The sequence below is a fragment of the Chinchilla lanigera genome, unplaced genomic scaffold (genome assembly GCF_000276665.1).
Source record: "Chinchilla lanigera isolate Chin_1 unplaced genomic scaffold, ChiLan1.0 scaffold00034, whole genome shotgun sequence".
NCBI lineage: Eukaryota > Metazoa > Chordata > Mammalia > Rodentia > Chinchillidae > Chinchilla > Chinchilla lanigera.
In genome coordinates, this window is record NW_004955435.1 from 8,021,743 (window position 1) to 8,035,429 (window position 13,687).

A 13,687-nucleotide genomic window follows, 5' to 3' on the forward strand; every position below is an offset into this window, starting at 1 on the left:
AATATATAGTACATATTAATATATTCTCATTGTACTGCCTAGTTAATACACTAATAGTCCAATAGTCAATATAATGTTTATGAAGTCACTAAAAGAATATGCTTTATATTCTATTGGAATATCATTTTTCCCTCTACCTTTCTATGTCAGCTCCTTCTCTATCTGCTGCTTTGGTTTATATATTGCACTTTTCTGTCTCTCTAAAATGGATAATAATTATAGAGAATCAGGAATTTGAAGATTTATTAATAAACTAATCATGAGTAGAAGTTAGTCTTCAACTGAGATACTTCAATGATTTGTAAAAAGGTCTTACTACCTATAATTCTAAATAAGGGGGAATCTTAAGACAGGAGTAGAATACAAATATTACAAATGAAAGACCAGAAAAGGGAAGTTTTAAAACTCAAACAAAAAAACTTACTGGGAAATATCATTGACCACACAATATAATTTTTATACATATGCTTGGAAAAGTATTATGCTTCTACTCATGGTTAATTTATTTTAGCCTAATTTTGTTTACATAAGTAAGTAACAACAAAAAAGGTAAGTAACATGTACCTCTTTTTTTAACAGAACGATGTCATGAATAGTTCTTTAATTTTTGTGTTCTAGATTTGAAAATTGAAATAAATCTATACAAGACAGCTTTATATTCCAAAACTATGTACCTCACTATAGAAATGCTATATTATTTTTAGTTGGAGAAAGGACATATTTGAAAAAACTCCCATTGAAATTCTTAAAAGTAATCAATATTTATTAAGTTCAGAAGAGTACAAATTTAAAATATTTATGTTTGACATGGGTAGTACTTCTATATAAGTGTAGCAACTCCTACAAAACCTCATTAGCATTTTCCAACCTCCCTTATTTTGTAATGTACACTTTTGAACACAGAATTGCTAGGTCTTCTGTAAGGTTGCTTTTGGTCTTTAGGAAAAGTCTGGAGAAGTCTCTAGATTTCAATTTTTTTCTTATTGAGCCTTTGCTTAAATTTTATACCACAAAGTTTAACTATTCATTTATTCTAAAAAGTCTGCTTTCTTGTATTTGTTTGATGTAAATTAAAGTTAAATATTAAATTGTACTTTACAGGTCATTGTCATTAACTCTGCAAACTGGTCTGCCTGCCGGCACATATTGTGATGTCATTTCCGGGGATAAAGTTGGTGGAGACTGCACAGGCAGTAGAGTCTATGTTTCTGACGATGGCACGGCAGAGTTTTCTATTAGTAACACTGCTGAAGACCCCTTTATTGCCATTCATGCTGGATCAAAATTATAAAATTCAAATTAAATACATGTAGAGAAAGCATAACCAAGTGTATTTCTTTTCTTGGACATGCAAGAGTTCTTATAATTCATTAAATTTTAGTTTTACGTACAAATAAGTTATATGTAAACAACATGAATCAGCATAAGCATTTTAAAAGTACACATAACTATACAATTATAATGTATCTACAACAAAGAATTGTCCTATATTGACCTTTATGAATTTCTTCCTCTTTCATAATAAAAAATTGCACCCCATTCTTCAAAAGGCAATGCTCTCACCTTCTCGCTGCGGTGGATTGCTGCACCATGGCAGGCTTGTACAGGTGCTCTTGCCCTCTCCACCCTCTCCTCTTCTCCCCTCTCCAGACTTTTTTAGGGAGAAGTGTCTCACTAGGCCATATTTAGGGGGAGTTCACTCATATTTATACTGTATTAATTGCTTACAGGTTGTACCTCATCCTCACAATTGTAGAACACTACAGGAAAGCTATATTGACCTGGGCTCTTGTTTCTCTTTGTTTGGGGAAACTGTTCTAAGTATGTAGAAAACAGTTCTGACCACAGCTGACTCTTCCTGTTAGTAATACTAATCTTTTCATCTAACCCTAGGCAACATTGAATAGAGATGTAGGAAAACAAAAAAGGTGATGCGATCAACTTATATGAATGCTGTGTAGCCATGTTTATATTTTGATATAGCAAGATTTTTCCTTACTGCGTTCGTCCACTCGGAGTATATGTAATCCAATTACAAAAAAATCTTCACTTCAGTTTGGTTGTGTCTTGTCCACCACGGGTTCTTGTGCTGCAGGCCTGGTTCCCACGCTGCTGACGTGAAGGTAGTGGGAACGGTGAGTGGTGGAGTTTGTATTGGAAGGTGGTTAGCTCATTGGGAATGCCGCCCTCAGAAGCAACTAGGAAGTTCTTGTTGGACCTTACTTACTTTCTGAATGAGTTGTTTCAAAGTAGCAAGGCTGACTGCTGCGGTCCTCCCGGCTTCCTGTGTCACCCTGTGGCCCCCGTCACATGTGCTCTTGCTGTGATGCCATGGGCATGCACACTGCGCCAGAACCAAACACACGGCACCACTCAACCTTGGCTGTTTAGCCCTTAAAATTGAGACTAAGTGAAGCCCTTTCCTTTATATATTTCTCAGTTTTGTTAGAGTAATAGAAATTTCCTAATACATGAATTCCCAGATTTTCTTAAAGGTTAGCTCTTCTTTTTTTATACTGTTTTTTTACTAATCAAACATCTTTGTTTTCATTGCAGTTTCCATAATTTCAACTTAATTTATTATTCATCTCTCCATTGTCCATTTTCCATTATCAACCCTCACTGCGTCTGTTTCTATCCACACTGTCGATGACATTTGTTACCAGCCCAGGGTACTTCTCCAGTCTCATTGTAAAATACTCACAGCGGTATTCAAAACGGTCAGCCACAGTCTCTTCCTCTCCTCCTTTGGCTACTATGATTCTGCTCTTACCTGATTCTATCTCACTGATAGCTCTTTAAATTTTTCTGAATCATCTTCCACTTTATGTAAGGCCTGATTTGTGTATAATTCTCTTCTATATCTTCTTTAGATGATTGCAATCATTTGCCTGAGTTTAAAACAAATCCATCTTACCAGATTCCTATGTCTCTAATGCAGAATATTTCTTGAACATCAGCCTCACTTTTCTGGCAGAGGTTTTTTATTCCAATTTAGTATTTCACAGATATCTCATGTTTAACAAATCTAAAATGAAACTAGCAATTTTTTCTTACATGACGTCTTTACTGTCTCCTTTTTATTGCTTACTTAGAAACCTGTGGTATTCACTTAATTTCTTCCTCTTCTCTAATATTCTATTTTTTCACATAAACTTTAGGATGAAATATTATGTACCCATAATGTCTCTCAATTCTTTGTAATTCTTTTATATTATTTGCCACTATTTCAGCCAGGACGTTTGATACCTGCATTGCAAAGCAACCATATAATAGGTCTCTTATTTCTCCTGCTTTACTCCATCATATATTTTACTAATGACCCTAAAATCATATTCATAAAATTTAAATCAAAGTATAAGCTTTTATACTTCAAATCCTTGCATTCTTATTTCATCCAGAATAAAATCCTAATTAATTAAATCTGGATGAACCCTGGCAGTCTACACAACCATGTCATTTTGTACAAACCTAGTCTTCCAACTCAGCCCCGGCTCTTTCCCAATACCTCTAGCTCTTTCAGCTTTTCTTCATTTTCTTAAATATCTCATTTTACTTTTCATCTTGGGCATTTTGTTTGATGGCCTCATTTTTTAATTAGAACAGCCTTAACCCAGGTCTTAGCCTGCCAGGCTTTTGTCTTTGTAAGCAGTGCCTTACTCACGGACTGCCACCACTATTTAGTCAGCTTTGCAATCCAAATGTCCGAATTTAACCTTTCAATCCCTCCCCTCTTCTTATAACTCCCCCAAACAATCAAGCACCAAATCCTTGAGTTCAGTGCTGGCAAACCTTTTAGAGACTGAACTGTGTAGCCATTGCAACCCAGGGCCCAAACTTCAACCCAGAGCCCACCTATTCATTGCAAAGTGTGAGCGCTGCAATCAAACCTGAACACTGAGGTTTTAGTTTAGAAGAGACAATTCATATACTAAAATCTTTTCTTTTGAAAGAAAAGCAGAATAACAGAGCTTCCCTAGATTCACCACCACTGCTTCAGATTTTTGTCTTTAAAATATTTCTTGGTCATATTCTTCTTTTTCTACTGGTACTGTATATCCATCATTTTCTTAAAAGACTGGAATTTCCTTTTAATGCCACCAATATGGGAAAAGTCTAAAAACCTCCAATTTAAAACCATAATGCCTATTATTTATGAAAATTGCACCGTAGTACGTAAGAAAAATGTACTGTGATTACAATCCAGGGTGTTTTACCCACTATACCTTAACAGGTCAGTATTATGTTCATTTTTCTTTTTCTTTTAACAGGAGAAAGTAGCTAGTGAATCCCTTTATCAATTTCCCCATGGTTATCAGACAGAGAAGAGTTTTCATGATTTTCAGGCACTGATAAACATGTATCTTTACCCCCTCAGCTGAAGAGAGGATGAATATAAAGATATGTTAGAAGCTTTCAAAGAGGATGTTTGAAAGGGATCCTATAATGACATAATGGTATTTGTACAAGACTGTGTACTTTTCAAATAGTAAAATACTTTCCAGGAATGTAAAATATTAAATGTGTGTAGCGGTTGAGTTTTGAAATTTTAGAATACCTTCACTGAAGTTCTTTTACTATGAATCAGTTGCAGCAACAGCTTCCGCTTTAGCCCTTTCACCAACATTCTTTTCTCTGCCATGCAATCAAGGTGATTGTCGGGCTGGGGATTTAGCTCAGCGGCAAAGCGCCTGCCTGGCAAGCGCAAGGTCGTGAGTTCGGTTCCTGGTACCGGAGAAAAACCAAAAACCAAAAAAAAAAAAAAAAAAAAAAATCAAGGTGATTGTCAAATCGAAAGATCAACACCATGACCACAGCAGTGATTCTAAATCCCGTCCATGGATTTCAACTTACTTTAGAATAAAAGGCCAAAATGCTTCAGGGAACTCAAATGTGCATGTGAAGCCTCATCTTACCAAAGTCTTCTCTTTCACTTCTATTCTCAAATAATGCTAATGTTTTACTCACTCAGAACAGATGAGAAACCCGGCTCAGTGTATGGCTTGCCTGGCTGCTGCCCTTAGTCTATGGACATTATTAGACCCAGAAAGGCCAGAGGGACAATTATCCCAAAGATGCATTTTAATACCCAATCAGCACCAGGCATTTGTAAAAACTTACAGAGACTAAAGTCTGGCACTCAGACACCAGAACAAAAACTTATCCATTTGGCTTTCAAAGTTTGTAACAACAGAGATGAAAGTTCTCAAAAACAGAGCATTTCTGAACAGCAGATTTTAGCCTCCAATGTAAGACACCCTCAGGCTGGACCGGACCCCAGGTCATAGTTAAACTGTTTCTATGGTCTTTCTGCCCATGGGCATTCCTCTCTGACCCTGTTTCAACTGCCACTGGGCTAGGGAATGTCCACAGTGTGGGATTATTCCTAAACTGTGTCCTTCCTGTGGGGGTCCCCACTGGAGGTCGTACTGCCCAATGCTGGCAGCCACCCCTGCTGGCTCTGGACAATGGCTCTGGGATCCCCATCCTGTCTGCTCCTTCTCAGACCTTGTTGGCCTGGCCACTGAAGGCTGACTAGGTCCAAAACCTGTTGAGCTCCCCTGTAATATTTTGAGTGCTGAACTCCAGGTGACTCTTACAGTAAAGGGTAAGTCCATCTCATTCTTATTTGATACAGACATTTGTCATTCCACTTTTCCTTCCGTCCTAGGACCAACCTCCTTGGCCCCCATTACTGTTATGAGTAGTAGTGGCAAAGTCTCCAGACTCTTAAAAAACTCCCCAGTGTGGTGCCAGTTGGGTCAATACTTCTTCCCACACTCAATTTTAGTCATCCCTACCTGTCCTGTTCCCCTTTTAGAATGAGATAGCCTAACACCCTAGCCCTAATTAGACCTCTCCCCTCCTCTCATCTATGACTTCTGGCCCAGATAACACTCTTCTTCCTTTCAGCCTGTGCTCTCTGGAAGCTTCTCCCAGCAGCTCCCAATTATCTTTACAGAACATTACTGTTAACTCATTCCTTGCTGAACCAGTCCAATCCTACCTTAGCCAGAGACTGCTGGCTATGTATTTCTATGTCTACAGCAGCCTATATGATTATTCCACTCACTCCCCAGGTCTGGGTCTTTACCAGTGTCATATACATTGCTACCCCAGGATGAAATGAAGGGTCCACTCTGACTCCTCAACAAAATGTCCATAGCCACTTTGCCTGTCACTAGTGAAGACAAAAACACGCCATACAATATAAACTCAGAGGTATGATAGACACTGTGAAATGATAGGAAACCGCTCAAGAGTAAAGGGCAACTGGGATGTGGGAAAAGAGAAGGGAAAAAAGGAGAAATTTTGTATGTATGTATATACATGATAGTTAACATGATTGTTCTTCTGTCTTCTATTTCTGTGCTGAAAGAAACTGTCAATGAGTCTTTGGTTGATCAGTATTGCATTTCTATATCTGTTTTCATGAGAAGCCACTTTGAAGATATCAATATGTAATACAACCACCATTGTTAATTCCCTACCACTTTGTTTGTAACTCTGTATTGTCTGTACTGTTCTTTTGATATGTTGTAAAATGTTGTCTGTCTGTTAATGTTTTCCTCCTTTTATTTAAAAACAAACAGACAAACAAAAAAACACGCCACACAGGATGCATGGCCCGACCCCTTCAGTCATATTTTTCTAATGCTTTGGTATATGAGAGCTCAATTAAGCCTGTACGTGACCCCATAACCACTGATACTCCTCTGATCTTCCAAGCCCATTTGGATTCTGCATAATTTTTCCTCTAATACATTACTGGGATACCTACTTCCCAATCAATGTAACTATATGCTACTGTTACTGGCCTTGTACAATCATGCTAGCTACCAGGTTATTCAGGATGCCCTATTCACTCAGCTTGTCCACTTTTCTGGTCCTCCCAAAGTTGTGACTATGCCGCTGCTCAATAGACAATCAGAGTTCTGCAATGAATATCGTACCCCATACCCCATGGAATCCCTGCCATCAATCTCCTGCTTGCTCAGATTGTCGCCTCTTGACTACCTTTGATCATTCCTCACCGTGGCTCCTAATAGACACAAGAAGATTCTTCCTACACTTGGAAAACAGAACAATACGTACCAACCCAATCTCACATCAGGGCCCCTCCAGTCCCTGACAGGTGCTGCCCTAGAAGGTACCCTGGGAGTCTGGGAAAGAGATAACAAAAACGCCTCACAGCACTTTAACATCGCAACCAATTCTGTTTACCCAGTCAAGGTGTTTCTTCCTCTGTGAGACCTCCAGCTACTTGTGCTTTCTCAATAATTGAACTGTCATCTGAACACTGACATACCTTATCCCCAAAATAGACACTGCCCCAGGAAACCAGAGTTTGCCTTTTGCCATTGAAACCCAGGCCTGACATTGTAGAGCCATACATTTAATACCTCTGCTTATTGTTTTGGGTATCACCACTGCTACAGGGCCAGGCATAGCAGGGTTAATTCCCTCCCTGACTTCCTACTATTCCCTCTCCCAAGATCTTTCTGACAGCCTAGGGCAAATAGCTGACTCCACTGCCACTTTACAAAAAGGAGGTAGGCTCCTTGGCAGCAGTGGCTCTTTAAAATCATAGAGGTTTAGATTGTGGAGAAATATGGGTTATGTGTCTTCCTTGGGGAAGAATGTTGTTTTTACAACGGCCAATCAGGCATAGTATGGGAAGCAGTCAAAAGTCTGAGAGAAAAGGCTTCAGAAATTAGACAGTGCCCATCTGACTCTTGGAGTAATGTTTGCGGCTGGGCCTCGTGGCTCCTTGCACTAGCTGTACCTCTTTCCTGTATTATCTCCCTCCTCTTTGGGTTATGCCTTCTCAGACTTTTCCCTCATTTTCATAGGATCGTCTACAAGTGATTACCATCTACAGTGACAAACGCGGGCTCAGACTTCTCCTTGATATGGCCCTGTTCTCCAAAATATTTCTCCCAATTAGGCTGCCCATGTTGCCTCACTTGTCACACCCAAAGCAGCTATGAGAAACTGTGTCCATTTTCCCACCTCTCTCTGTATTTAACAATGAAAGGGCTTCATAATTCCTTTGTAGTTGCTGTGGCGCCACCTATTGGAGACTATCTGCCATGACCAATATGGCACTGGCCCTTAGAGGCCACGTGCTAAGCCCCACCCTTCTTCCCAGAGTCAAGTTAGGACTTCCTACTCCCCTTTATGTAATATCCTGTTACATTTTCCCACACTCACACCCAATGCTAGCCTGCTACGTCAGCTAGCCCACTCCCTAAACCCCGTCTCTAGCCTGACCATATATAATCTTTGTGCTCCTTTGTCCACTCCAGAAGACTCGCTCCCTTTGCCCCTCCTGCTCCTACGCCTCCTCCCAGCGGCCTTTTCCGTGCCCTTAGACAATAAATGTGTTTCATTGTTTTATTACTCTCTCTGAGCTGCCAGCCGGACACCTTTTAAACAACAGAAAGATGCGCATGTCAGGCTTTACCTGAGAGAGACCTTCATGCTGCCTTCTACAAACATCTTTAACAGATTTGAATATGATGGGCCTGGAAGAATTAAAAAAACCAAATTCACCAGTCTAGAAGAGCATAAATATGCCTAGTGAGGGAAAACAAGCCTAGGGTGTACAGGCAAGCTTATGATGTAAAGATACAGATAACACTGGGTAACTAATTATTTCTTGAAAATGCAATTTTCTTAGAAGTACAATTTTAAATTATAATATTCCTTGTTTGCTTTTGCCTGTACTTTTTCCTGTCCTACCTCATTCCTTTGCCGTCCAATGTTTGACAACTTTTTCTCTCTTCCTTCTCATATCATCTAGTTTAAGATTTTGAATTTTTCCTCCTGCATTCCCCATTTCCAAATCCTATACTTTGAACAGTTCAGTGGTTTCAGTTCAGTGGAAACCTTTATTAATCTTTCAGTGGTTAACGCTATAAAATTTTATTGAATTGTTTTCTACCATTAGCAGAGATATAGTTGTCACATTTAGCACGTATTAGCTGTAGGTTAATACCTGGATTGCTTACATTTACAAGGTAATTGTGGATTTCTTCTCTAGGGAAAGGGTGGAACATAATCATTTATTATGTTAATAAACAGTTTGTTTTGCATGATACTACTCTAGGTGATTTGCTTGATATTACCAGGATTGCATAATCATTGCTATTTCCCCGTAGGCTGAAATTCAGATTGCTTTGCAACATTCATTAGCAATACTAGAGTACCTTCCCAGAGGGCTCAGTGCTTGGTTAATTACATTGCCTCCTCCCGTCACAAATTAGTCAAGGTGGTTAGATGTTGGGGCTGATGCAAATACTGTAATTAGTCATGCTCAGAGTACATCACTGAAAAGGACTAAAGAGGTCTCTATACCAGCAACAGAGTCTTTAAATTGTAAGCATCCACAAACCTCAGCACAGAGCAAACAAATAAAAGAAATGAGAAGACAAGTCTACAAAATGCCTCTAAAACTCCCAGCTCCTTCAAAGACAACCACGGGGAGCTCAGGGGGAGCAATAACATAAGCCACACACCCAGATTACTCAAATGGATAACAACATAGCTTAGAAAATGAATCAAAGAGCTACTTAGCAGGATTACAGAAGAAATAACTAAACAAATAATAAAAGTATTAACTAAAATGCTCCAGTAGCCTTCAGAAGACACTAATAAAAACTTGATGAGCTAAACAAACTAATACAAAACTGAAATGCTTCATTTAGCAAAGAATTAGAGTCCATGAAGATGTTTCAATTAAAAATACAGGAGATTGAAAGCTCTATTGAAAGTATGGGCCCCAGGAGTGATCAATGAGTTGCATTGGTTGCAGAATGAGTTGCAGAACTAGGAGACAATGATTCAGTGAAAGGCTAACTAATCAAAGACACTTTAACAGCAACAAGAGAAAATGAAAAGTGGGTTCATCAGCTTCTAAATGACACAAAGAAGACAAAACTAAGAGTAATTGGAATATGGTTGTTCCATATTTACTACTATTTACTACTTGTTTAATGACTTTTCAGACTTATGACTTGCTGCTTGGACTTAAGACCTGCATTCAGACTTATGATGCAAGAATACGACTGGCAATGTGGCCTTATGGTACCTTCTAAAGCACAGAACTATGATTTTTACTGACTGTACTGTATAGGACAGTACATTGGTTTTATATTCTTTCATACATTATAATACTTCATGTAAGAGTTATGCAAAACAAGCAAAGAAATCAAGTTGGATTTTCCTTTGACAATTTCTTTGTTCTGACTTTTGTAATGTACATATTATATACAATTCTTCATTTCATGACCAATTCATTTAATGACATAGCTGCAGGAATGTAATCCTGCCATTAATGTTTGTATGTGAAAAATCAGAAAACAACCTAAATGACATAAAACACATTTTCAGAGAGGTAATGGCCAAAAGCTTCCTAAATAAACATGCAGAGAAGTGAGGCATATAGAACCCCAATGACCAAAAGAAAATCTTTCTGCACTACATTATATTCAAAGTACCTGAGTTCCAACACAGGGCCCCAATTCTAAAGCCTTTGTCCTTAAAAAAGCAATGCATCACATAAATAAAGTAGGCCCATTAGAATTATGGCAGACTTCTCAACATAAAACTTAAAAGGCCAGGATGGCTTGGATTGAAGTGTTTCAAGCCCTGGAAGATGATAATTTCCAACCTGATTTATCCATCCTGCAAAACTTTCCTTCAAAATTGATAGAAAAATAAGGTATGGCAGAACAAGGAGCATTTCAAAAATTTATGACCACCAAACCAGTGCTAAAGAGACAATGAAACCAACAGTGCCAAGAAGTCGAAAAGAATGAATACACTTGGTGGGATGAATAGCTAAGCAAAAGGGAAGAAAATCAGAAAATCAGCAACAGGAAAATGAAGCATTACTGGGATGAATCCCACTTGTTCATGATGTATAATCTTCTTGATGATTTACTGCCTTTTGTTTGCTAGTATTCTATTGAGAATTTTTGCACCTATGTTCATTAGGGAGATTGGCCTGTGGTTCTCTTTTTTAGCGGGATCTTTTTCTGGTTTTGCTATCAGCGGAATGCTTTCCTCCAGGAATGAGTTAGAGAGAACTGCTGTCCTTTCAATTTTATTAAACAGTTTAAGAAGAAGTGGAGTTAAATCTTCCCTACTTTCTTGCAGAATTCAGGAAGCTTGTGTCTGGTAATATGAACAACTAACGTGAAGACAACAATTTGCAGTCTAACAACCACTGTTGAGTTCCTAACATCTTGTTGAGTGAAACTCTTTATCCTTTCTAATATTTTTATTATTATATTTTATTATCTTACAAAAATAAAAAATGAAGCAATGAAAAGAATAAGGCAATGCTTCTCAATAATAACTTTCAACATAAATGGTCTCAGTCCTCCAATCAAAATGCAGATTAGCAGAATGAATCAAGAAACAAAAGCCAACAAATGCAATACACAAAGCACCTTTAATACAAAAGGTAATTCATGTATTATAGCTCAAAGTGGAAAGTAATTTCCATGCAATGGGAACCTATAAAAGAGCAGGAGTAGTTACGTTAATTTCAACCAAATGAATTTCAAGCCAAAACTGATCAGAAGAGACAAAGAAAGTCACTACATATTGATAAAGGGAATAATTCAGCAAGAAAAGATAACAGTTATAAATATACATGCCACAAATACTGGCATGACCAACTTCATAAAAAATACACTAATGGACAAGAAAAATCAGATAAAAAGCAATAAATCATAATGGATAAACTCAATACCTCACAATCACAAATGAATGGCTCAACTAGACAAAAAAATCAACAAAGAAATATCTGAGTTCTTCCACACCTTTAAACAATGGACATTATACATGCCTACAGTGTTCTATCCAACAAAAAGAAAATACACATTCTTCTAAGCAGCACATGAGACTTTCTCCAAAACAGAACTTTATAGCCCATGAAGCATGCTTAAGAAAACGAGAAAGAATCAAAATTATCCCATGGAAATTCTCAGATCATAGTGCAGTGAAACTAGAAATCAATAGCAAAAGACACCAAAGAAACCATGCAAACATATGGGCACGATCCATGATCACCAGACTGAAGATGCAGAGGTATAAGTAAGGATACACCTTCAGTTTGGATGGTGAAAGAGGTGGAGGAAAGAGAGATTTAAAAAATTGAAGACAGCAGCTGAGCAGCGCTCCTTTGGTCTAAAGTGTTGAGGACCCCACAACATGCATGTGGGACAGGGAAGCTCCCTTGGGTGTCAGCCTCTGTTCCGTTGCCTCTGATCCCATCTCAGGGTTACCTCCTATACTAGTGTTGGACAGGTTAACTCCAGACTCGCACAGCTCTATTTGTATTTGTCTTATGGAAGAGCAAGTTCTTAGCTGCACCTGACACAGGAATAGGATATTTTTCCCTGAAGGTTTTTTCTTTAGGGAGGATTTTGAATGTACTCCCTGAAATCTCTTTCCATTTCTCATTGGAGAAAACAAGTGTCTCATATCTTTCGTGTTTTTCTATGTAAACAGTCATTTGCTAGGGACTTAGAAACCTTTGACCCCTGTGAAGGGAGATTAGACCTGCAGAGGTTTGCAAAGTAAGAGAGAGAAAATCCCGCAACTAGAGGGCAAAGAGTTGAATAAAAAGAAAAACTGTCAGCTGAACTTAAAAAATGCACTTCCTCAGTTTACCACTTAGCGGCTCACAGTAGATTGTCACTAGTCAGGTTTTGAGACATTTCCCCAAAGAGATGGGGACTCATTTTGGCTCTCAAAGGAAGTTTTTTTTTTTTGAGACAGGGTCTCACTATGCAGTTCAGGCTGACCTTGAGCTGACTACGTAGTTCAGGCTGGCCTTGAACTTGCAAAGATCCTCCTGCCTCAGCCACCTGAGTGCTGGGATTACAGGCATGCAAAGAAGGTTCTTGACTCTCATCACAGAAAAGTAATTTCAGGAAAAATCAGTAAGAGGCATAAGCAGACTTTAATATGCAGTTTGTTATTTATTTGTTTATTTTAAAAATAAAAGAAGGAAAACTACCAGACATTCATTTACAAAACAGCCTGAGACGATACAAACAATACAGAGTTACAAAGTGGTAGGAAATTAACAATGGTTGTTGTATTACATATTGATATCTACAAAGTGGTTTCTCAGGAAAACAAATAGAGACATTCAAGATTGATCAAGCAAGTAATCATTAACTGTTCCTTTCAGTAAAGCAATAGAAGACAGTAGCACAACTATGTTAGCTATTTTGTATATACATACATACATAATTTCCCTTTCTTTCCCTACTCTTTTCCCATACCCCAGTTTCCCTTTACTTTTGAGCATTTTCCTTTTATTTCACAATGTCTGTCATACCTCCTAGTTTTTATTCACTCTTTCAGGTTCTTCCACTGGTGAGACAATACAAGGCTTACACATGCAGGTCTGATTTATTTCACTTATGAGTATGGTCTCCAGTTGTGACCATTTACCTATAAAAGCCTCAAGTTTATCTTTCTTTATAGCTAGTAATATTCCCTTATATAAAAGTACCACACTTTTTTTATCCAATCCTCAGTGGATGCACATTTGTGTTGCTTGAACAATTTAGCAATTACTAATTGCACTGCTATGAACATGGGTGCACATATACTGCTGTGATGTGATGTTTTCAGATCTTCTGGGAAAATACCCAGAAGG

General features: G+C 38.2%; 1 protein-coding gene across 3 annotated transcripts in view; it reads left to right on the forward strand.

Annotated features, from left to right (window-relative positions):
* The window catches only part of LOC102011579 (pancreatic alpha-amylase), a 48,649-nt gene extending 47,325 nt beyond the window's left edge, over positions 1–1,324 (forward strand). For all 3 annotated transcript variants that reach the window (XM_013516505.1, XM_005388812.2, XM_013516506.1), the window contains exon 11: positions 1,102–1,324. In XM_013516505.1, coding sequence (XP_013371959.1) covers positions 1,102–1,291 — 190 coding nt within the window. In that variant the 3' untranslated portion in view covers positions 1,292–1,324. The remainder of the gene's footprint in view (positions 1–1,101) is intronic.
* The last annotated feature ends 12,363 nt before the right edge of the window (positions 1,325–13,687 follow it).